The 25,972-nt window shown below is 37.9% G+C and overlaps 1 protein-coding gene across 3 annotated transcripts; it reads right to left on the reverse strand.

Annotated features, from left to right (window-relative positions):
• On the reverse strand, window positions 1-25,965 carry CIP2A (cell proliferation regulating inhibitor of protein phosphatase 2A). 3 transcript variants are annotated; one of them, XM_031060812.1, is made up of 20 exons: window positions 25,819-25,965; window positions 24,696-24,843; window positions 22,923-23,035; window positions 20,922-21,016; window positions 20,205-20,301; window positions 19,136-19,258; window positions 18,842-18,984; window positions 18,017-18,092; window positions 16,707-16,934; window positions 16,071-16,230; window positions 15,072-15,213; window positions 14,183-14,282; window positions 13,192-13,310; window positions 10,533-10,725; window positions 8,228-8,302; window positions 8,034-8,144; window positions 7,099-7,295; window positions 3,277-3,359; window positions 2,638-2,777; window positions 1-1,595 (listed from the first exon to the last, which is right to left on the reverse strand). In XM_031060812.1, the coding sequence occupies exons 1-20, from the start codon at window positions 25,918-25,920 to the stop codon at window positions 1,425-1,427; spliced, it is 2,616 nt and encodes an 871-aa protein (XP_030916672.1). In that variant the 5' UTR covers window positions 25,921-25,965; the 3' UTR covers window positions 1-1,424. The 3 variants fall into 3 exon arrangements, with proteins under 3 accessions (XP_030916672.1, XP_030916670.1, XP_030916671.1); XM_031060810.1 differs by lacking the exons at window positions 24,696-24,843; window positions 25,819-25,965 and adding an exon at window positions 21,730-21,839 and having other exon boundaries at window positions 22,923-22,967; XM_031060811.1 differs by lacking the exons at window positions 1-1,595; window positions 2,638-2,777; window positions 3,277-3,359 and adding an exon at window positions 4,563-4,801 and having other exon boundaries at window positions 25,819-25,962.
• Between the last annotated feature and the right edge of the window lie 7 nt (window positions 25,966-25,972).

Consider the following 25,972-nt stretch of genomic DNA (forward strand, 5'->3'; position numbering starts at 1 on the left):
TGATGAATTGAAGAGCATCAACTCCAAACCCTTTATTGTGTCATTCCCAGTAAGTACACCAAAAGTGAAATAGACAGCACAGAAAACACATAGTGCAGAAAAATAAATATACGTTTAAGGGTATTTTTAGGCATTAATGAAATAACATACAAAGCCATACAGAATCACATGTTAAATGGAAAACTTTCTCCAGATAATGTAGAATAAAAGGCAGCTACTTTCAGATAAGAAGTACTGGAGTCCCCTATATTGAGATGTTAAGGTACTCGGAACTAAGACAGCACAAAAGTCTCTGCTTGTAGAACATGCAATTGACAACCTGACATGACTCAGATAATTAAAAATCAACTCTTGTGGAGCTATTTTTTGTGCTGGTGCCAGCTACTCCCTGCACTAAATGAGAGAGCCTGTGGGGAAAGGGAGAAAAAGTCCGATAGTGTGGTGGATAAGGCACATAACATGAATATGAAAACAGCTCTGGGAACTTTATTACAGAACTATTTTGATTACAGAACTGGTAATATCATGATGCCTAACAGCAAAACCCCTTACATAGGTATTTCTTTGCATGAATGAAGTGCAAAAAACTCCAGTTTTTTTTTTTTTTTACAGTAAAGAGTAACATATTATCTTTTTTAAATAAAATTTTAAACAGATATCAATTTATTTGGTAGTTCCATTAGCCACTATTCAATACCATTTGGAAAAACACTACCACAAAATAACACAGAAATGCTGTCAAAATATCTTGATGTGTTCATGCATTTATTTTCTATGCAACCCAGAGTTCCGCTACACTTGGCTTAGAATAGCATACTGAAACAATATATTTTTCCGGTGGGAGAAAAAAAAAAATCAATATTTATATACTCTGGATTCTGTCACATAAATGCTAAAGATTAATTTACCATTTTCTGCAGACATGTACCTGATTGCCACCTTACTCTGGTGAGCAGCTTGATGTCTTCTCTCTCCCATTCCACCATTTGACAAAGTCAAACTGGCATTTATCAATTTCGTTATTAACATGCTTGGCATTCCCTACTAGAATTTGTTTACTCAAGCACTTTCTGGGAGAAAAGGAGGAAAAAAACCCAAACAACAAAACCCTCCCAACATTCACTTACCCCTTCCCCATGACCAAAGCATTTAAAGGGAAAGCACCCATGTCTGCAAATTTACTTTGACATTAAAAGTTTTTAACCCATTACACTGACAGTTACTTTCCTAACTGAGTTTGCAAATCTCCAACAAAACCCCTTAATTCAGCAGCTCTGATAACATTTTTTTGTGGCTGACCTTTCTAAGCAATAACTGCATTATGCAAAAAGGCAACCAAACTGCATGTGCTCTGTACAAAGCTGGCAGTCACCCCTATAATTTAGCTCACGTAACAGAATTGGTAAAGCACAGGAAACGGAGCCCTACAAACTGAGGTTCACTGTTTCTACACTTTGCTTGCCATCACTTAGTTTGTGAATCGCTGCAATTACGCTGGCATGTATGTCCAGTTTTTCCTTCTGCAGATTTATGAGCGCTTCTTTTTCTGCCAAGCATCCTTCTAACTGGGATTTTTGAACTTCCAGAGAAGATGCCTGTAGAAACAAACAAAATATTATAGCTTCCTCTATTACCAATGGAAAAACACATAATACAGTGAAAGCTGAGTGGCCTGGTGGTGAACTTAAGCAAGTATTTAAAAAGCAGTTTTAAAATGACAAGCTTGTTTCAGAGATCTCCCTCAGCTGGTGCACATGAGTGATTACAGCTACTGCCACACTGCAAAATGTTGGATACCATCGGAAAGCACCAACTCCTTCGTTATGGTGCTACCATCTACATTTCATTTCAAGCACCGCAACAGTAAATATTTACTGAGAACAAAAGAAATATTTGCTATATACTGGATAACATTGCCTGAAGAGATTAAGGATTCATTTCCAGGAAATGAAAACACAGTAAATTTTGTTGTCAGACTGCACACTTTGCATTTGCTGATCAGTTTGCATGTAAAATGAATCTAGGCTTTGTGATTTTAGAGGGAGTCTTGCAGTCAAGTAAGGCTGCACTGAAGCTTGGGGGATTAGTTTTGTGAGGTTTTTTTTCCTTCGTTTTTTTCTGTTAACTTTATCTTGTTGACTTGGTACAGCCAAAGTAATCTCTCTTTTGAAAAAAAGACACCTTTTCTTGAGGATAAAAATGTTTTTTTATTAGAATTTCAATGATCAAAAGAGCCCCACATGCATTTTGGTGCATACATATGTACCTTAATTCAATGTGAGAAAGGGATGGAGAGCAAGCTGACCTACATTTTCAGTAGTCAAAACTAGTGGAGAGGAATTAATTACATTTTATTATTTAACATTATGCCACAGGTTTGGTGGGTTTTTTTCCCTTCCCAACAACATTATGTACTCACATGCCATGCCACAAGAAGTCTCATTAGAACTTGATCCTAACTTAAAACTCAAGAGGTACGCAATTGAAGCTGAGAGAATTTGTTCTTGTCCAATACTACATCAGCTACTCTAGGGTCTTTAGGTACTCAGCTACCAAAGTACTGATTTACCAATTCTATCACTTAAACAGATACCTAAAACTCCAGTCTCAGGAATGCAGGCACAAGTAATCCCTTACCTTGACACTCAGTTCTTCCCTTGCTTGCTGTGTTTCACTTAATTCCTTTCTAAGAATATCGATAGTTTGTTCCATATCTGTTTTTTCTTTCTGTTGAGTTTTTATTTTTTCTTCCAGAACATTTATATTCTGTTGCAAGGCTTAAGAGAATGAACAAATTAGAAGACCAGATATCAAACTTAGAAAACAGATACTGCATTGGCCCGGGAAACAAGGGGCTTTTTTTATTAATTTTTTTTTTTTAGACTCAACATGGCTGCTAATTGAATTACTGAGTAGTGCCACCTACTGATAAATTTTAGAAGTTGCTTCCAGTCATTTGCAGAGAGTTAAATTAAGCTCTTCTAATGTGCATTTCATACAGAAAATAGTTCTAATGGACATGTTGCAAGAAGATCCTGAAGGGACACAATATGCAGAGATTCAGTCAAGTCTGGGAAATCAACTTCATGCATCCTTTCTAAAATATTAAAATTTGTATTTGTTTCATTCAATTATTAAATTATGTATCTGTGCCCAACTTTTAAGGTTTACAAGTTGCTCATTAAGATATAGCACCTTATCTAGAGCCTATAATAACAATATCTGGTTAATACAGTTATTTCTCTAGCTTCAGTGACATTTAGGTAGGTGACTTACTTGCTATTGTGCCATCTCTCTCCTGCAGCTGCTGCTGTAATTCATTTCTGTGATGTTCACTTTCTACTAACTGTGCAGCATTCCTAAAAGTGCAGAGAAATAAATTTTAATGATTAAAATGCCACCATTTCCCTGTCCTAAGAAACTAAAATGATTTTTGTATTATTTCCTATTACTGTCAAGAGCTTCATCAAACCTATGAATGTGCATGGTGTGAGCAGAGATAGATCTTATTTCCTTCCTGCCACCATGACCCAGTCACTGCCCTTCTCTGATCATGGTAGGAATTACTGAAAAGGCTGATACCTGGCGTACAAAGGCCAGAAACTGATGCCTTTGATCACAGCCACAAATAATTCAAAATACTGTGGCAGAACTAAAATTGGCATTCAATGCAAGTAAAAATTCCCTGCCATTATGATTAAGGATCTGGGGTTTTAGCTCTTATTATGCTCCTGAAGAGACAATCCAATTAGTAAAACCTGTTTCAGGTATTATCCCTGTATTTATACACAAAAAATAGCATTCTGAACATCTCCTGGATTGTCACCCAAGACTCAAAAGTGACCATACCATAAGACAGTGACAAAGCTTTTGTACAGGCCTGCCTCAGTTCTCACTAGTTTGGGTAATCCTCCGTTTCCACACTCATTTAATACAGAGGTACTGGCATCTACCAGCAGTACAGCTCTAACATGAGCAGTTGACACTCTCTGACGCTACTTTTTCCATTACCAGCCAGACTAATTTCTAAGGCATATTCTACTTGCCAATTCCCTTGCCTAGATGGCATCTGCTGTCACTTTTGTTTACTTGTTTATCCACTTCCTATCTACCAGTTTCTAAGCTGCAGCCTCTAGCAAGAGGGAGGGACATATATCTCCTGTGTCTCCTTTTCTGTGGCAGTTCAAGAGTATCTATATAATAAACTGCTCCTCCAGACTGGCATTAACAAGGGTCAGCTTTCATCAGAGTGCCTCCTCAATTACCCTGAGCTGCATATTGCACCATTTGATGTAAGCAGCCAAATTTGTTCAGTAGCAAACTAATGCATCAGTATGAAAATTTTCCATCTGAATCAGAACTCAAGGCAGTGATTTGGACTGCTCTGATTACTGACAAGGCAAGAGCCTGGAAGGGTGAAGTGAACTTTCCAAGTAAAGCCAAGAACAGCATTTTATTTCTCAACTGAATACAAGGCCTGCCTATGAACATATTTTAAATACATCTTCTGAAAATTATGTATTAAATAAAATCTATCAAGAGCCTATATTCCCTTAGTTACACTGGTGAAAGGTACACCAGATGTCTATTTTAAGCCATCAAAAATGAAAAATTACAATTACTTTTCAAGAAGACATAGGTAATACTAGTTTTATAGTTGAAAAAGATGTTTTATACCACAGGCAGAATACCACCCATCATGACTTCTAGGGTAACTTCCAAATGTGTTCATTTAGTAGGGTTGGTTGTTTTATCGTTTTTTTTTTTCCCAACTTGACAATATTAAGAGAAAACATCCAGGCTAAAAGAAAATACAAGGAAATTTTTGCATGATAAAAGCATTTAAGAACTCAACAACAACCAAAATAACACCTCCATGCTCTCCCAAGGGCACCTAAGAATTGGGTCATCATCTTTCTCTTCATACTATTGCTGAAGTCTGTCAATATTCCCTCACCAACTGCTCCAACCAATTAAGGAGCAAATAAAATAAACCTAAGTCAGTACTACAGATTCTCATCAAAAATAAATGTATAAACCAACCCTGAAGCATCTTTGGCTAACTTCACTTCTCAGATGTTACTTCAAGCACAGTTGAAAAACTGAGACTAAAGTGCTATTTAGTTTTACTGCTTCACTTGCTTTAAAAAGACTGAACGGATCTGCAGCTTGAGTGATTCATTTAGTTTCAACATTGCTTCCACTTGTTTATTTAGTGAATTGCATGTAATCTGTAGATCTTTATATTGCCTTTCAGTTGTTTCATACCTACAAATGAAATGTAATTGCTTTTGAAGAGAGCATTTACTTTAATAGATTGCCAAATAAAAATATTTGATATGATCTATGCGATCATCCCACTCAAGTGATAAGCAAGGTGTTTTTTGGAAGAGGGGTGTTCAGCTAAGTGTTTTTTGGTGACAGGTGGCTGCTAGTGTGTTTTGATGTTTTGGGTTTGTTCTTTTTAAATCAACATACTTAGAATCATAGAATCATTTAGGTTAGAAAAGACCCTTTAGATCATTTATCCAGCGCTGCCAAGTCCATCACTAAACCATGTCCCTAAATGCCCCATCTACACATCTTTTAGATACCCCAGGGATGATGACTCAGCCACTTCCCTGAGCGGCCTGTTCCAATGATTGACTTGGAAGAAGAAAACAGACAAACAAACAAACCAGCAAAGCATCAAAGGATCTCTTACATATCCTGAGTATTAATGATCAGGAAGCAATCTCCTTCCAGCAGAAAACCTTTAGGAATTGACAAAACTATAAATACCTTTAGAAATTTGCAAGGAGCTAATCTATAATAGTTTGTGTATGTCAGTCATCTTTTAAGGGACCCTATGATCTTCTATGATCTTGTCTTGTGATACTAAAAACTGAACATACTGAAGACAACGCAGTGTGTAATTAATACAGGTGAATGAGGCAGATTTCATGCTCTAAGCAAACATTTTCCTACCTTCCTACTGAAAGGCAAATTCTATCCCCTGGTGTCAGTTAATTGATTGCTTTTAAGAAAGAGCATATATGAAGTATGAAGGTTGTTTTAAAAAGTAAGTTTTTGCTTTAGAAACACATTGTAAGGATTAGAAAGTTTTGTTCCTAGTTTGGAGAATTTAAAACTGTTAGATCCTAGACAGAGGCTGATTTATTTCCCATGAATTAGACAATACATGTTCACAAAATGTATGACTGTCTACAATTCAAGCAAAAATGGAGGCACTTATTCAAGAAATCTAGTAATGGAAAAAAGTTTTATACATTTTCCTCCCTCAATGACTCCTTTATTGGCAGCAATATGCTTTCAAAATTGTCTAATAATGCTTGCTCCTGTTATTAAACAAGAAACTTGATCTCAATGTTATCAGTTTCTTTGTCTTGCTGACACCTAGTGTCAGCTCATGAGTTGAGAAGTCAAAGTTCTCTTAAGCCTTTATTCTTCCAAAGCATGTTCTAATTCCAAATATTTTCTATCCTTATGTTCTTTGCGTGTCTCAATTCTTTTTAGCTTAAGATCCCAAAGAAATAATGCTTATAAATAATTCAGGACACACAATGTGTCTCCTTCCTCCATACCTCATTTTTACCTAATTTAAGTCAAATTTGGTAGAGACTTGACCAACAACACCAAGTCCTACATTATGCAAACACACTGATATTGGCTGTTTCTCCAGAACTCTTGCAAGCATGTCATCAAGACAGCTTGTAAGATCAAAGAGAGATATGGAGAGCATGGTATAATGCTAACAGAAACTAAGCATTGTTAGTTCTGTGTCTTAGAGAACAATGCTCTCTTTTTATAGAAAGCTTGTGCTATTTCCTGAACTGGACCTTCAGCACCTACAATTCAGTTCTCATTCCACTGAAAGCTGAATGTTAATACATTAATAAATTTAGGTATGTAAATGTAACATAAATTTGAGTTCCTGAAAGACCTTATTGACAAGCATACAGAAGAAAAAATAATGACCTTTTCATTTAAGAACATGACACAGCATGTAATGTTGCTCTTCTAATGTGCCTAGCACAGTAAAGGACATCAGAACTCTTTTCAAATTAAGTATTTGTTTAGAGATCCTACATGTCTTACCTCTGAAGGAGATCAAGAGTGGATTTTTTTAGTATTTCATGTTCTTCAGCAACTGCCTGCAATTTCCTGTTGTGCTGAAAGAGCTGTTCAATATCAGTCTGTGCTCTTTCAGATTCTACCTGTTGAGCCTTCAGCAAATCGTTAAGCTCTTCATTTTTTCGTTCTGCATCCTTCAGCATTGCAGCAAGAGTTCTTGCCTTAGAGTGGAAAGACACCCCCAAATAAAAAGAAAAAAAAAAGCCACATACATTAAAGGGAATTCTGTTTCTCCAGTTGTATTAGGCATGTTTGAGGCCATAGATCAAACACCAAAATGTCACCATCTACATTAAGAGAATAAATTCCCTCACCTAATATTAACTACAAATTAATTGGTTCACTAAATTCCTTTAGCTCCATTTATAGACAATCTGAGGGAAGAGGGAAGAACAAAGTAAAAGATGATACATTTTAGCTGTGGATTTAGTAACCAGAAGCACAATCTTTAATGTAACCTTTAAAGAATAGAAATTATTCTCACTTTTCAATGTGCAGCCCAAACACAGACCCCACAAAAGGCAGCTTTATTTGAAAGTTCATCTCTGACCAGTGAAGGCACAAACAGGAAACAGTTCTTTATATACCAGCAAATTTGACAGAGAATTCTAGTAAGGGGGTTTATTACTTTTTAATATTGCTGAATTATCACTAATGGCTAGCAAATTACAATAAGCAGAGTAGGGTAGTTTTGTTGACATCCTGTAAGGGAAATGACAATAAAGAAAACTGTGCCAAAGAACAGGCCAGAGGAAAACAGGATTTTCATGATGAAATTTAGGACTGCTTTAACTTGCAAGCACAGCTTACAGGTAAGCAGTATAGTTTTCACATGTGATCACAGTTAAAGCTACCCAGATAGTCATTACTCAGTCCCACCTTGAAGTTCCTCTACTTACCTCAGACTCAGCCTGGGCTCTCTGACACCGGTACTGAGCCATCAGCCTCTCAGCCTGAGCCAGAGCTACTGCCTTTACTTCCAGTAGATCCTGCAGCCTCATTTCTTTAGACTGCATATAGAGAGAACATTCCTCATTAACATTTTCTGAAAGTACCAACTGCAGCATCCCCATGCACATTAGGCTGTACTCACTGCTAATGCCAATAGCTTCTGCTCGTAGACATCCATTATGTCCGATGTCCTCACATCAGCCAAGGGCTCCTTCATCTGTGGAAACGTTTTCCAATTACTGATACTGGAAATTTCAATTTACTTACACAGGTAATGTGCCACTAAAGAGCTCAGTAGTTTTGTGAACACCCCCTGCCACTAGACTTTTTGAATTCACATTTTTGTGTCTGAGGCTATCTACTCAAAGATATCCACCTCACCCTTGAGGAAAGTTTGTGAGCAATTGAACTGGTTAGGCTTAATAAGATTCATCTGCAGAACACTATCAGTCCAGAACTATAAAAAGATAAAATCACCATTCTAAAATCATTCCCCTTGGTTCAATCTTTGCTGAAGAATTAGCAGGCCCCTCATAGGACACCTAAAATAATCTGCCCTAAGATTAACAGCACAAAATGCATATGGTTAAAACTCCTTGTTTATACTCTGTTGCTTTCTCAACATACATATTTGGAGAAAAGGCCCAGGAAAGTTTTTCTAGGATACTGGAAAGGATACTATTGAGGACCTACAGAGCCTACTGTGCTAACCCAGTGACTTACTAGAGGAAATGCACCATGGTGGCATAACAAGACCTAAGTGTTTATTAAAGTATATGCCTGAGTCAAGTGAAAATGCTACTTAGATTTCAGGGTATTTTCTCTTAGGCAGTGCTGCTATAACACCCATTCTGAGCAGCTGTTCACAGATGCTGATGCACAACTAAGTGCAAACTATGCCAGCTGTCCATACATTGAACACCTACAGAAAAGCCTGCAGCATCCTGAACCACTATGTATGAATGCTTTTTGCAAATTAACAGGAGACCCTGTGTAGCTCCAGTTCTCAGCTCATTTTTCTGTCCCTAAAGTATGAAACAAGTAGTTTATTTTCCTACTTGCAAACTTAAAATATCTAAAGGAGATAGAAATGACTCCAAGAAAAGCTCTAAGAATGAAATTCCCTTCATTCTCTCTCAGAACAGTGATACTATGAAAAGTGTTTTCTCAATTATGTTTATACAAGCATTTGAGCTTCACACAATACACAGACAGAGCTCAAGTACTGGATATTTTAGAGTGAATGTGTATATTGCTTTTGAATTACTAATTAGAAGGTCCAAGAAAAGAATAACTCAACAATTCATAAACAACTTTCACCCTAAAAAAAAATTGAAGCAGGTTTACAATCTGTCACATTACTGTGAAGCTGCTGCATTAGTGCTGTGTAGGCACCTGTGCTAGCTTTGATTTACATTAATATGAACACAGCAATGCACCCACAGACTGTCATGCAGTCCTGAAAAGAACAATCAATGGGAGCATCCAGTGGCAGAGTAAAAAGTAAGCCAAGGAAGACTCACCTGACCTTTTTCACTGTTATTCTGGCATCTCTCTGAGATGGTAGCTCTCTGCTAGCTAACTGGTACCTCTCTGAGTTTCACTTTTATCAGTTACAACAAAGAGATAAGAATTGCAAAGCTAAGGCTGGAGGCAATACCACTCATACAGATATCAAGCTGTTACCAAGAAACTTTCAATTTCTTTTTCCAATTTGCATACTGTTCTTTTAAGCCAAAAGAAAATAGAATCAACAATCCATCTCTCAGTCTTAAGCAGCTACAAAGCAGCTCAGTTCCTTTGAACAGAAAAGGGAAAGAGGAGATATATTCAGTACCTGCCAGGATGCCCCACAAAGCAGCACATGGTATGTGGTTTCTGGTTGGGTGTTTCATTCACAATGCAAGTTGCTACAGAGGGAAGTAAAAACTCCCTTCTGAAATAATAACAGCACCTTTCCAAGAAGGCCACAAAAGCTGAACTGCAAATGCTAGAGTCAGCTACAGCCAACAAAAAGAGAATGTCAGTATGCATATTTAGGCACACAAGAGATGCACCACACTTTTCTAAAGTAGCACAGCATCTCTACTCTATAACAGGCTATTTCTTAGGAAGCAGAGGGAGGAGGTTCCTTGTATGTGTCCCTGCAAGTCTAAGCAGTTGGACTGTACCTGGCTCCTGCCTCTGCATCTGACAGCTAAGATGACTGTGGGCAGACCCTCTGGAGAGGGTCCTCAGTAAGGAGCCCTACCTTCAGGTGTAGCTCAATATAGCATCTCTGAATTCTGCTCAGGAGCTCAGTAAAAAGAGCCCATTCCAAACAGACAGGAATCTAAACCAAACTTAACTGTTCCACATACAGTAGTCTGACACTTGAATTTTCATTTCCATCACTTCCAGTAAAAAAAGTGTCAAATGTTTCACAAGAGTATAAAAATTCTACTAACCTCTAGCCCAGAATGAAGTTTTTGTATTAATTCCTCAATATTTGAAGCTTTGGAGTCATTACTTGAAGGATAGGATGAAGAACACCTCACTGAAGTAGTGCTGATCACAGGAGACTGCATTTGGATTCTCTTTGCTCTGTGCTGTATTTCTTGCTGTCTGTAGGCATTATTTGCTACAATGCTTTCACCCAGCCTGTATAAACATGAGGCTATTAATGACACAACCTGCTACAAATAGCATTGCAAGGACTGAAGAGGAGATGTACAGTCACATTTGCATTACCACACCTTACAAAGACGTGTGTTGGGAATGTGCTCAAACTGGACAGAGGTACAGAAAAAAGGGAAAAAAATGTATCATGGCTAACTTTTAGAGACAAATACAGAATCTCATCAGAAAGGGTATAGTGCTCAGCTCTTTTTGAGCAACAGATCATATCTCTTATGCACCTGAGAAACAGGTTATTTCACCTGTTATTATTCAAATTAATTAGGCCACTGTTTGTATCAAAGAAGATGGAGAAAGCATTAGTAAGAATTTTTATTGGGCATAAAAATAAGATTAAATCAAGAAAAGGCAGAGTGCAACCAGTAAACCTCAGTTTTTCCTTGTCTGCCATTCTATTTTACAATACTGTATTGCATACAACACATTTGATTTTGTAAGTTTTAACCAAAATTTAAGTATGCAGATAAAAGTGCAATCTGTTTAAATTTGTATAGGAAAGAGAACTCAAAAGCTTAGGAAAAAAGCACCTATATTCAAGCGTCTCTATGTAATTTGTGGCTTGTATTTTCAAGGCAGGTACCAATAACATGTTTCAAACAAGAATGATAAATCAAGAGCTGATTTTAGAGGCACCAGTTATAAATTTTTTGCTCTTGATAAATTCCTTAATTACTAAGCTATCCCAGCCACTTCACTGAAGTGCTGTCTCAATTGCTTCCTAAGCGAGCATAGCTTATTTTTAACTTGCATTTATAGACATGTTATTTGGCTGTTCCATTGTACAATTCCAGACATTTGATTTTATAGATCCTTCTTCTTTCAGCCAGACTATTCATTACTGGCTACTATAAAAATATTTCTTATATTCACAAACTCATATAATTATGGAACAATTAAGATTGAAAGAGACCCATCTACACACCACCTAGTTCAACTCTCCTGCTCTTAGCAGGTTGCCCAGGACTATGTCTTGTAATTTTGACTCTCTCAAAGGATGAAGACTCCACAACTTCTTTGGGCAACATTTTCCAGTTTGACCTCACCTTACAGTAATTTGGTTTCTTTTCTGATATTTAAAGAAAAGGTTTTTTCTTATATTTCAGTTTGTGCCTACATCTATCCTGTCAGTGGATACCACTGAGAAGCCTGGCTCTGTCTCTTTTGCTCCTTTCTATCAGCCATTTCAACACACTGGTAAGAAGCCTGCAAGTCTTCCCAAAAGTAAGCAAGCTCAGTTCTTGCAGTCTCACCTTGTGTAATACATGGTCATCCCTCAAACTCTTCACTAGACTCACTCTAGGATGTCTGTATCTCTCTTGCACTGGAGAGCCCAGGCTTAGACACAACACTACAGGTGTGGTCTCACCACAGCTGAGCAGAGGGGAATGCCCTCCTTTGCTCTGTCATCAGGACTCTTCCAAGTGCAGTTCAGGGTGCTACTGATCATCTTTGCTATTCTTGAAGATAGAAGTTACATTTGTTTTCTTCTAGTCTTCAGGAACCTGTCCCAGTCACCATGAATTTTCCAAGGCATTCTGGAGTAGCCTTGGAATGACAACAGGCAACTCCCTAAGCACTCAAGGGCACATCCTGTCAGGTCTTCTGGACTTCTGTATACTCAGTTAGTTTAGATGTCCAATAAGCTGACCCTGTGCCACCCAGAGTACGTCTTGCCTCCTTCTAGGCTTTCCCATTGCTCTCAGGGACATCGCTCTGCCTTTGGGAATCCTTATCAGTGAAGACCAAACAAGGCATTCAGTATGTCAGCTTTTTCCATGTCTTTTGTCAACAGGTCCCCTGCTTCACTCAGCAGAAAGGCATACATTTTCATGTCTGGCTTTTGCTGCTGATGTAATGGTCTTTCTTGATGCCTTGATATCTGTTAGGTTCGACTCCAGGTTGTGATACAATTTGAATTTTTTTTTGTATTTTATTACATCTGTGGAAATAAGGACTTCACCAGAGTTTCTTAATAATTTTTCCATTGTTTAAACCACCTTATTAAAATACTACTGCCATCTGCCTGTGTCTTAGCCTAATCTGTTCTTTCTTGGAAGATACTGCAAAAGGGTGAGCAAAACTTTAGGAACTGAAGAATGACACATCTGACAGAGCTCATTGGAGAGAAATCTGACAGTCAGATGCACCCTAAGTTCCAAGCACAGATTTCAGAGAGATGAGCAAAGGGACAGGAGTCAATTGCTCCTCTGCTCTCTAGGATCTGACAAAATGAACACCATCAGCATTGCGATGGCTTCCTCTGTCCTCTGCAGGATCACTGTGGTCTCGTAAGTGCACATAAAGCAGAAACAAGACAATTTTTCTAAAGTTTCTGTGTCTGATGAGCTGAAAATAGTACTACAAAAAACATTAATATCACTAAACTCATAAAAATGTCAAATGTAACCAGAGTATCACAAAAATACTTACACTATGGCAGGAAAATCCGGTAAGGGTGCAACCTCAAACAGTATTTTAAGCCCCACTTGGACTCGCTCTCCATGGTCTGATGTTAAAGCAAATGTCAAAGGTGCAATCAAGCGCTGATCCTAAAAATAAATTAGTTTGGTCAAAACAAGACACAGCAGACAACAACAACAAAAAACCCCACAAAACACAAACTACCAAAACATCACAAGGCTCATGAGCACAGAAATGCTTTATTCAAAACTTCAGTTACCTTCTTAAAGTTTGCCCTTCTAAGTTTCTGAGCCTGAAGTCCACGGAAGACATGTGATTTTAAAAGTAGTCTATACTTCTGAGTATTTGAAATCACTTTTTAATTAAAGGCAACTCAACAGGTAAAGAGGCTAGTTAATTCCTGCAAGTTTTCAAGCGCTTGATACTCAACATAAAAGGTCACTAGCAGAAGTTATAAAGATTAATTGTGGACTGTACAACTCATTGTTACCCATTAAATTACACAATTCCCATTCTAGAATGAAGAATTTCCAAAACAACAAGGAGTGTTTGACTCTCTGGACTGCTTTTCCATCTATAAAGTAATAAATTAAGGTATCATCTGACCAGAAACTGTTTTGGCCATGCAAAGCTCCAAATTAGATGTACATATTTAACAGTAACCAAACCCAAAAATGATTGTATTGCTGTGGTAATTGTTTTCTAGTTTGCTACCTTTAAACTGCAGTCATAATGCAGTCTCAAAAGGATGATTCTTACCAGGCAGCTAAAATATGATTTCATATGCATTACCAAAACAAATGACTAGAGTAAAAGCAAACTACTGTTATTTTAGAAGAATAGTGACACAACCTTTAGGAATTGTGCATAAGGGACTGTACTTTCCTAGAAGCTTTACCACTTCAGAGATAACCATGCAAAACATTTATAACTAAAACTACTGTAGTGCAGTGACGCTTTATTTCACAGACACATTTCATAAAACATTTTAAAATCATACCTGTAACATTTTGTAGAAGCTGACCTTCATACCAGGTACATCCTGCTGCAATCTGCTCATAAGATCAAGTGTTTTCAAAATAATATCAGTAGCAAGTTTGCTTTTAAACATCCAAGTAGAAAAGCAAATTGGGTGGGGAAAAAAAAAGGTGAGATATGTCAAATCAGCACTGACAAATCCAGTCAATTTAAAAAAACCCTAACAAATACCTTCACAAAGAAAATAAATATATCTAGCAAGACAATGATGCTAGAACCAAAGAGATCATACTGAGTTCCCTGGATGTGTGCCTGAGCTTCTCCAGCATGTCAAGGATGGCAACAGTGAAGACCAAAAACACCAATTCCAGTTGAAAGTGAGGAGGGTTTAATTATAGGTCCAATTATATTTCACTGGGTTTTGGCCAGTGAAACTGGCTATAAGTTATAGCTATAGCTAAGCTATAAGCTATAGCTAACTTATAACTGTATTGACTTTTAGCTATAATGACACTGAGCTGAAAGAACCATGCATTTAATTTTCAGTGCAACAACTGAAAATTTTTGCCCCCCATAGTGATGTGTGATATTTTGGAACTCTGATTGCATAAAATCAAAATGAGAAATCACATGCCATGAGCAGTTCTAGTAAGCTTTCACTTGGATCAGCCTGAACTACTGCATGGGGTTTAAGGTCATTATTCCACATAAGTGGATCTCCAGCTTATGCCAAAAACATTATCTGAATAAACTGACCAGCAAGATTACTTTTTATTCCACAAAATACCAAGTTTAATATCAATATTGATTTAAATCGTACTTTCAACTACTATATTCTTTCCATTGCAACAATACCACAACTCTCACTCTAGCCACGTCTAATTAGATTTTAGATAAATATGTGTGCTCACCACATTTTAGAGTCCACCAATTTTGTCCCAAAGCCAGTATCAATCCCACAATAAGGAAACTGGTGTTCTATCAGACATGTGCATTGGCTGGCAGTCAGCACCTTCGAGACATGCATTTTCAGTGTGTCATCTCTGCAGAGCAGTAGGCAGAGTTAAGAATAAATTCAATATACCTATGCCTAGGTATTGGCACCAAAAGGCAATATTTTATAATAATAAGGCTAGAGCACAAAAGCTAGGGCATCAAAACACAAGAGCCTCTAAAAATGCTTGTAATATCCAACAATATAAAGCAATTAATTCATGCCTAACAAATCAAATAAGCTTCACTTTTCAGTTAATACATACACTTATTGGAAACAGAAGTGAAGGCAAACCTTAATAAAATGGGTGGCATAAAGAAGCATAGTCAACAAAAGGCAGGGACCAGGCAGTCCCTAATACGAGACTCAGTTACCTAGAAGTGAGCCAGCAGAGACTTCTCCACAGAACTCAGCTTAAATGCAGGACTACATCCTGCAGTCATGTCCCCCTTACTAAACTTACTGTTGACACTAAGGACTCAATGAGGAGTGTAAAACTGTATAATTCCATGTTATTTTTTGTAGTTTCTCTTATCTAAGTTTGTATCATATTTGGCTGGGAATTGCACTTGTCTTAGCTAGGCAACAATACTAAATGGGTCAAGAAGATGGCTGCCCAAATTGCCCCACAATTTCAATGGAAAACACTCATCTTTGTTTTTGATCTGCAAAGGGCTTCTGTTCTGTTGAATAGCCACAACATTTTATCCTGCACCACTGTATTACAAAACAATTTCACAGCAATTAGAAAGCTACTTTAGATCTCGCAAGATGACACTCCTAAGTAAAATTAGGGCAGGTACTGTCATTAGAAGCTGTTAAAGTGACCCAAGGTGAACATGCCTTTTAATATCTTAGAGCAGATCATGGTGGAGGAATAATACATCAGTTGCCAAGAAGCACATTAAAAGGATATTTGTGAGGACATTAATAGCCTTGACCATTCTTTCACACTTTTTCTTCACTAATAGCTCATCCACATTCTGTTCTGGCATCTGAAGATGATCAAGAAGAACAGGCAGCAAAAGATCCATAAAGTGTTCAGCTGATTTACCATTCTTATTGTTGGTAACATCCTGTAGTAAAGACATTTTATATCAATATTGAAAAGTACAACACAAGGAAGCCGAGCTTACTCTACCCCTTCCTGCACCAGTCTGTGTTCCTGCTTTCCCAGCCTCTTGCTATTTCAGGGGTAAGATGGCTGAACAGTATCATACTGGAGGAGGAAGTTTACAGGGAACAGAAACAGCGGGAACTTCCTCATTTCTGTAAGTCCTAGAAAGGAACTCTGATAGTGTTCTACCTACCTCATGACTTCATAAACTGTTCCACTTACAACACAGACATATTTCTAAAATACTGCATGTCTTTAAAAGAATGGTTGTTTTATGAAGTATGTTTCTTCCAACATAACTATTATACAATGAACTTTATTACAGGCATTTTTGTATGTGCTATTTTTCAAGTCAAACTATACCAGTTGCTTAAAAATAATTTAAAAATAAGAGCTACTAAGAAGCTCTTTAAACTCAGTTATCAGCCGTGGTACCTCAAAAATCTCTTTGAGTAGTTGCAATGCTAGCCCTGAACAGTCTTCAGAGCCTTCCAATGGTTGGTTTGACAAGTGCACCAATGCAACAGATGGTTCAAAACTCTTTGAGCTAGTCACAAGTCGGGTGTTTGTAGAGGCTGGCAAGCCAGCTGGTTCCAGTATCGCCTGCCGCAGGGTGTGACGCAGTTCTAGCACAGAGCAGAAGGCAAGCAGCAGCTCTAAGATCTGTGTGAAGTGAAGAAGAGTTCAAATACTTTTAAATTTTAAATCAAGAACTTATACAGAAACTGCAGCTCCCATAACATAAGTCTAAAGAGATACACAAGTTCTATGCAACTCCTTTTAGCACTTGAGTTTTTTGAGGATTAATTTTCTTTCTTTAAAGCCAAGTCAGCAGCAGAAACAGTTCATTGGACTGGTGAAGGCTTGTGACAGTATTCAGTGTATTGCATTCTTTCTTCTGACATGACTGCTGGCTAGTGATACAGTAAAAGTACAAACATGTATACACTCAGCATGAAGAAAGCAGTCAAAGAGAAAAACATTCTGAGACAGGAATGGATGCACATCCATTCTCTGAGCATGCACAAAGAGAAAACCACCCTGGAAAGCTCCATGTCAACATGCCCCTCTAAACCAAATAAACAACAGCAAAACCACACAGAGAGAAATAGTAGCATCTATTATTAACTAGGATGTGTAACACATTCATAGAAAAAAGCTCCAGATCTGTTTCACAGATATATTTAGCCCCAACATTTTCACATTTCATATTTTAGCCTTTAGTGACAGATAGCCAATGTTTCATTTACATAAGGTGGTAGCGACACAAAACTGAATGTAACAGCTCACTGCTTAAACAGAAGTGGCATCTATTTTTTCAGCTAAGGCAAGAACACTTATTCCTACACGTTTGGGATTAGCATCAGGGTTCCCTGATCACCAGCTGAAGTCTGAGTAGTATTAATTCAAGGTTTAGAGAGCAAAGTGGGATATACTGCATTCCTGGTAGATGCCAAATTTCTAATAGCCAAAGCACAAAAGGTGTTTATGTTGGCTTTTTGCCTTTACATCTGTTGCCTGAAAGCAGACACAATCTGGCAAAACCCCAACATTACAAATTCAACCTGACAGCCTTTTGAATAACTAGAAAATATAAACCTGATGAATTCTCTAGGTCATTTAAGAGTCCTGAAGACAGTGTATTTCATGACCAACCCTTGTACACAAGGAACCTATTTATAATAACAGAAGAGAAACTAGTTTAGGAATGTAGCCTCAGCCTTTAACAGAAAAAGTATAAATACCTTAGATGATGAATCAGGATCCCTTCCATGGAGAAGATCTAATACTTGACCAAGGCAAGAGGTGAAGTGCTTGTACCTATAGCATGCATAGAGAAGAAAAAAATTACAAAACTGAAATTTCAGCACATTTAGACATTTACACCAAGTGATGAATGAAAGTGCCCTATTCTCCTTCTTACCCCCAAACACTTCAAGTACAGTGATGGTTTTGATAATATAATTTCTATTTAAATTTTGATAATTTAAGAGCACAAGCATTAAAAATATTTAAAGTTATTTATCACTAAGAATGAAAGCAAATTCCTTAAAATAAGCTATGATTTTTCAGCTATGTTTGCTGCTTCATTTAGATTGAAAATCAGCACCTAAATTCGGCTAGTGGAAACTTTGCAAAACTACTAGTCAAGCTCTCCACAGAACCACTCTATCACCTCCCCCAATAAAATTATTACTTCTTGCAACTTCAACCATACTATTCCACTTCGAGATTATATAACACTGTAAAAGGCAGGATAGCTACTCATCTTGTTGTCTGACTACCAACACTGTCCAGACAAAACGTTACAAACATTACAGAACAGAGTATTTAATGTTCCTTCAGTGACAATGAAAAAAACAGGTTTTAAGTCACAATTCTGTGTCAAACTAGTAACCCAGCAACCCTTTAGGTTCAGATATAGCAGTTATAATCATAATCAACTAGCAACATTCAAAAAGCATCTTGAGGTTTTTTCCCCCTAGTGTTTGGTTTAGAATTCAAATAGCATACAGCAAAGAAACTGAACTAGAACTTAGGAAAAATACTTTTAGGAAATGGAGCCATACCTGGTAAGATAATCTGCAACTTTGGGGTTCTTCATAAGATCCATGAGTAAATCAACAGAATATTTTCTTGTTAGAGTATCTCCATTTACAACAATATTGAATATTAACTGAAATGTCTGATGGATATTTCGAGCGTGAAAGAGCTGGAAGGAAGAAGAAAATTATGTATAGGCATATACTTTGCTGGGTGTCTTGCTCATTAAAACTAGCTGGAATTAAGATTTTATTTGGCCAGTGTGACAATTGGTTTTATCTACAACTTAAGAATAGAAACAACTTCAAAGACACACTTACCTTTTCTCCTACTTCTTCATTTAGGGTAAGGCTTGATAACAGTGAAAGTGCAAACACAACCATAGTCAAACTGCTGTGGGCCAAGAAACTTATTAAAGTACGATAGAAGCTCTTCACATTATTCTACAGCAAAAAGGAGAAACAAAGATATTACAAACCCATCAAATTTACAGGTTTGACATATTTATACATAAGCCATACAAATAATGAATAATACAATAAAAGGTTAGTATGGTAACAGTTCTCTGGGAAAGCTATTTCATTGTTCTGCTGCACAATACTGGCATTGATGTTAATGTTCTCTTTTCAACCTGTAAAAGGAAAAATGAGAAAAAACACCCCAAAACAACAGAGAACCAACAAAGGAAGAAATTCCATCATTATTTTAAGGAAAGATGAAAAAGTCATTTTGCTAAAGCCCGTAAGAGAAAATAATCACTGAAAATTGACTCCTATCCTTTCTAAGATTAACGATCAGAACTGACAATAGTTTCTCCCTTTTTTTTGCCCCCTGCCTCTTCCAAGGTAAACAGAACATTTGCTTTTATGTAGTTTAATTTCTCTTTCTGAACTAAAAAATAAAATGTTTACACTGATTTATGAACACACAGGAACCAAGCAGTTCAGATATGTATATGTATTTGAGGGTTCAAGGACCCTGACATGAAGATCAGTGCTATTTTATTGATTTATCTTTTGAAAAGCAAATCTCCTTTTTGCTTATCAAAAATCCACCTATAATCTTTATGTTTTAATGACATTTAGTTTTTTCTATGGAAGAATGATCAAATTTTCAATTCACTTTTCAGCTGCAGAGAACAGTTGCAAAAACCAAACACATAATACAAGCCAGGGCAATTACACAGCAATGTACCAAAGGAAAGAGGATACCCAACTTCCTGTTCTGCTGGTTATTTTCTCCAGCATGGGAGAAACAACTGCCCTTCGGCAGAATAAGCAGAAAGTGTTAAAGTGCTGAAAGTGTTAAAGAAGTACTAAGGTACCTAGTAGAGTCAATTAACTCTTACCCTTAAGCTGGAGAATCATGACACAAAAGCAAAGCTCTTACCGAAGATTTTATCTGACTTTGAATAGAGAAGTTGTGACGACAGAGGTTTGCCAGGAGTCCTAAACACGGTATTGTTAACTCATCTTCAGTAGATTGACTTAAAAGGAAAGCCGAAAAGATGTTTTCATTGAAGCATCCTGAATTTAATTACAAGAAATTGTAGGGTGGGGGCTGGGAGAGCTGGGGGGTTGGGGGACTTATATTTTGTTTTGTGTCTTGGCAAGAGCTTGTTTTTTAATGAGACACCATTTCACCATGCAAAGCAAAATTCAGACTGTAATCCATGCAGTGTGGGCAGCTTTTAACTGAGCACATTTGAAAAAAACCCAAAGTATCAGAGATCACTGCTATCAGAGGTTGTTTATTACATATACTTATAAGTTTCATTAGATTTCTTACAAAAGCACTTGAATCAAATTTTTATTATAAGTCTGCTCCTAGTGACAAGCATGAATTTCCTCCTGGTTTTTCTCTTTATTAGCTCCCTGCTCCCACAGGTGTGGAGGTGGGCTGAGCCAAATTAATATTCCATCACTTAAAGTCCCACAATCACTGCATTTGACAATCTGCAACAAGTACATGGTTTACAAAGGAAAGTGCTAACTTCAGAGCACAGCTCACTCTGGACACCAGGTTAGTACAGTACTCTAATAGTCTTCAGAAAGTTTAGGAACTTAGCTTGCTGTTTCCCATAAAAGACAGTGAGTACACACTTACACATGATGCATTAGAAACAAAATTAATCCATCGATGTTGGCACCAGCACAAAAGATGGGAACGTTGTAGGTTAGTCTCTGCAGCAACTGAATACCCTGAGGAAACAGAAAGCTGTTCACATGCTTTTCCTACACCATCTCAGGAGAAATGTTACAAAAGATGAAACTGAAAGAACAAATATCAAGACACCACAACTTAATTAATTTTCAGACTCTAACATTAACATAATTACATAAGCTGCTGCAAGCACATTGTAATGTCCTAACATACTGATGTATGTATGTAAAACCCCCAAAATATTATTAAGATTTTATTTTGAGGAGTTACCTTTTCAGCCCATTTGATGCCTTAAGTTTTAGCTTTCATATTTTTCAGATTCTGTACTGCCTTAGTGTGTAACTCTGAGCCTTATACTAAGTGTTAGTAAGTTCTCTTCACAGGGTAGATAGACAAAACAATCCTTTTCCAGCTTGGGAGCCAAGGACAACTGTTACCAGCTTCAGGCCCAAAGAGCATAAACAACAGTGGACTGAAGAGAGCAAACATGGAGGATGGGACTTCACAACCTGAAGCTGTAATTGGACAATTAACCCCAATATGTAAATAGACCAAAACTTATAAAAGTGTGAAACCTTGTGACCATTTTGGGTCTATCTTGGATGTAGCCCTGACCAGGCTCTCGTACTGCCCAAGGTGTATCCTTTTAAGGCCTTTTAATAAATACCTTCTTTATTTTTTAGCTCTGTCTAGTCTCTGTTCCAGGTCAGCCTCTCAAGTCATCACATTCAATTCTCCACCTTTGCCTTACCAGCAAGTTCTCCATTCTGTCAGTGATCAACAGGCTTTGTCCTATTGAAAGGTCTAGAAGTCTCATCAAAATCCAAAAAAGCACTTTGCAAGCTCTTGTAGAAAGGATGCCTACAGGAAAACAGGTTTGCTCTAAAGACTGCCAACAGATCTAAGGGTAGCAAAGTCCTTCATACAGCACCTCTTCTGGCATATAACCGAAGTCAATACACTCAAACGTGACAAAAATCACAGCGGAGGTTAGCAGTTGAAACAAAACCTCAACATTTAGATATCTAAGAGCTTCAAGGTCTTAAGATTGGATCTATCTGGTGACTGCAAAATCTCTCCTATTGACTGGCAAGTCACTTGGATCCCTAGATCTTGTGGTACTCCTAGTGCTTTGAGAAATACACAAACCACAGGAATAGAGATCTTTACTGGATGCCTGACTTATTTTCCACACAACAAGAGCCACCCGACTACCAGTAAATTAATTTTCTGCTTTTCAAAGAGAGACAAGTGACAACAGGCAAACAGCAAGTACTTGCTGAAAGCTTAGAGGAAAACCTGTGCATATTTGAAAAAAACAAAGCAAACTTTAAGGACAGGTTAAAATTAGTGAGTTCAAACTGATAGTCAGACATTCACTTAAGCTTTGATTAGTACAGAGCCTGGCATTCACTGGCAGATAGCACTGACCAGAAAAAAGGAGGCCACACATGCTCTGCAAACGTCCCATGAAAACAGGCAGCCACAGCTTTCCTTTCACTCCTTCACAGTTACCTGTCAAAGTACTGATTAGACAAAATGATCTCCAGGCTTGTGTTATGAAATGGCTTATGTCAGGAGAAACAGCCAAATACCTCAACTGGAAATCAATCTTCTGAACTCTCAAGCAACGACTTCTTGAAATAATTTTTAAAAAGCAGCATTTTTTTGGTTGGCTGTTATTTTTGCTTTGTGGGATTTTTTAGGGGCTCTTTGATTAGAGCAGGTGAGAAGCCCAGTAAGATTTAAGGGAGTACAAAGAACTTTATAAATTGTTAAATTCCTGTCACACTCACCTCATACAGCAAACAAAGTACACAGCTAAGATCAACTTTCCCTTGACACATTATTTCCAATAGAGCTTTTGAAGGGTTATTATATGCATAAAGTATAATGCTCATTATGCAACAGTAGCCAAACATTATGAAGCATTAGTTCCTTTACCTGTAATAAGACTGGGTCACTCAGATTAGTAGAACTTCGATGAACCACTCCTGCCAGCACGCTAGTCAGATTGTAGGTGTCCTGGAGAGCTTCTCTAGTCTCTGTGTCTGAAGCTGGAATTTGGGAATTATTATCAAAAGAAACTGTTGTATTAGCTACCAGTTGAAGCAGAAGCCAATGTCTTTGAGCAGTTCTTCACCCATGTTTTAAAGCTAATTACAAACAAATGGCAGCTCCTACGCTCTTGCCTCTCTACCTCACCTTTGGACACACAGTTAATTATAACACTAATCCATTTCCTTAAGATGGTTGGACACTGAAAGAATAGTCTACCTCCTACCTACCAAGTTTCATTTCTGAGATCTTGAAACCTGCACTTCAAAGGCTTAGATCTTAATGAGCTCAGTTTCTTGCCTCATGCTATGGTAGAAAGGTAGACTCAAACTGATAACCTGATAGGGTTATCTAGCATTAGTTAAATAAACAAATAGCAGCCAGTTCTGCTTAGGCAATCCTCAAAGAGTTGTAGCAAAACAAGTAGAGCAAGACATCATTTTGAAGAGATCATCAGGACTTAATTCTTAAAATTTTCCAGAACCCTATAACAAATATAATTTCACAGTAATTGTTCCAAAAACATAAAAGGAAACTCACAGAGGTTTAAACTCCATGAATGAGAGAAGATAAACAAGGGAGCGTCATAAAGGACTCAGATCTTGAATAACTACTCATATATGATGAGAAACTAAGCAATGATGGGATAATTTTTCCCTGTATATGTAGGTTGTGCTCTGAGCACAGAGCTCCCTGGACAATGAAGTCCCATTTCCATGAAATAGAGGGGAAAAAAAACAAAACAAAAAAGGCATTTCAACACACAAGCAAAAGGCAGTAGAACCTCTTTGCTGTTCATGCACATAGGCCAGGCTATTGGAGAGCCCACACTGCCAGCAAACACTCCAGTGGGAGAGGTAACCTGAGGTGATGACAGTTGAGGATTGTTGCAGACAGGTAAAAGATGTTATAAAAGAAAGGTCTTACAAAATATGGCTTAGGCCCTGCTATTCTAGCTAAAGCGAGCAGTAGCTTTTAAGTTCCCATGTGAAGAAATCCTAAGAATGAGAATTTGTTTGCATAACAGCCTATTCTTAGAGAGAAAAATAAGTGGCACCCGCATAAACAATAGATCTGTCCCATGAGAATCCACCAAAGATATATGTAAACACCTGTAGATGGAGAGTCTTAACACCTACACACACAAGCACTTTCTAACCAATGAATTAAGGAGCAAGAAAACTACTAGCCAATCAGAATTGAGCACGAGGTCTCTGTGTAAAAGTAGTTCTGAGAATAAAGAATTGGCTTCTTCTGCACGAGGAAACTGAGTCCTGACTGATTGTTACTACAACAGAGGATGTGATACCACTTCTCCCTATCCTTGCATGCCCTAGCCACATTTCTCACTTGATTAAAAAAGTAGTCTTTTCCAGCTCCAAAAATACCAAGAGAATAATTTCTCACTCTACCCAGTGGATAAATTCTGACAAGCATGATCATTTTGTCATTCAGAGGGATGACTTCAAATCTCCTTCTCACTGCAAAACTTAATAGGTAGCTTAGCCAAACACTCCACTACAATGAAAAATACTTCATCTTTCATGCCTCATGCTTCTTCCAAGACATTAATCACCCACAACACAGACAGATAAGACAGCATCTGTCTTATCTTCCCTTGTCCAGACAAAAGATAAAAAGTTCAGATGCAAACCTTACCTAGCTGTGCTAGCAAAGTAACCACAGACAAGACGAGAGAAGGGTTTATATTAGTGTCCTCCAGGAGCTCTACAAGGCAACTGAGACATTCACTTGGTAGAATCTGGTTTGAAGCAAAAAAACGGGTAAGCTTCAGTCCAGAGATAACCTGGAGATGAAAGGAGAAAAACCTTACTCACTCAACTGTAACAATGTAATTGACACAGAAGCCGAAGCACAGAGTTTCTTGAAATAGATTTTGTCCTACTTGACAAACTGAGAATTGTGTCATTGTACTGGGACATTTATACTCACGTGTGCTAGGGGGGAAAAAAAGGCAGAAATGGAAAAAAACTGTTTTTCATTTCTTTATGCTTGGAAAGTAGCAAGTTTATTTATTTTGAAAGAATAACCACGTCACAATCAGCCTGCCTTCCAAAGGCCTGGACAGGGACCCAAAGGTGGCACTCCGCAGGGAGGATCTGCAGAGGCTGTCAGGGCTGTTTTGGGAGGACTCTGTGACTGGGATGAAAAAATGGAACCTGAGATAGGGGAACCCTACATAAGAAGAGGCCAAAAATTATATGCCTTTACACCAATACAGTTAGACACGACTTATATTTTGCATATGGGAGACACATAATGTTGCTTTTGTGTATTCCCTCTGTATCTCCTTACAAGGGATATAGGGAAGAAAGCAAAACGAGATACTCTCACATAAACAATGAAAGCAATTAAAATAAATCTGTATTTGAAAAAGTAACTTGGAGATTAATTCAAAGGCCACCACATAAGTTGTACACAAAGCTGTACCTGAAGATCAGGGAAATGAACTGATCCACTTCCTTAGTAAAAATACGTCTAAATACGTAGCACGGAACTGGAAAACTCCAACTGCAAAACCAATTCGTCATTCACACGCTAATTTTTAAGTTGCTAAACGATTCATGCGGGCCAGAATTTAAGGGATAAATAACAAATTAAGTCCCCTGTAACCCACACTATCTGCTTGCCTTGGGTGTATATAGACTCACAATACACCTCTGTAAACACACAAACACACCATAAAACATTATAATAAAAGAAACCACAGCACCCCCCACGCCCCGCTCCCTCCGCGCTCCGGCACGGGCGCCGCTCCCACCTCCAGGCTGCGCTGCAGGAGCGCGGCATTATGCGCTGTCTTGGCGGCGCGGTACTCCGTGGCTGCGAGGAGCAGGGCCTTCATGCAGCTCGGGGGGTCCATGGCGGCCCGGCCCCTCAGACGCTCCACTCGGCCCTCACTCGCATTTCCCGCC

Source organism: Geospiza fortis, unplaced genomic scaffold (genome assembly GCF_000277835.1).
Source record: "Geospiza fortis unplaced genomic scaffold, GeoFor_1.0 scaffold131, whole genome shotgun sequence".
NCBI classification, from domain to species: domain Eukaryota; kingdom Metazoa; phylum Chordata; class Aves; order Passeriformes; family Thraupidae; genus Geospiza; species Geospiza fortis.

Bases quoted from the DNA above. Each gene is read 5' to 3' on its own strand.
- CIP2A (XM_031060812.1), bottom strand. From the start codon at position 25,920: ATGGACCCCCCGAGCTGCATGAAGGCCCTGCTCCTCGCAGCCACGGAG. The intron at 18,985-19,135 runs GTAAGTGTGTCT...TCTTCCTTCCAG, and splicing joins ATGAAGAAGTAGGAGAAAAG to CTCTTTCACGCTCGAAATAT. The intron at 7,296-8,033 runs GTAAGTAGAGGA...TTCCACTCTAAG, and splicing joins GAGCCCAGGCTGAGTCTGAG to GCAAGAACTCTTGCTGCAAT.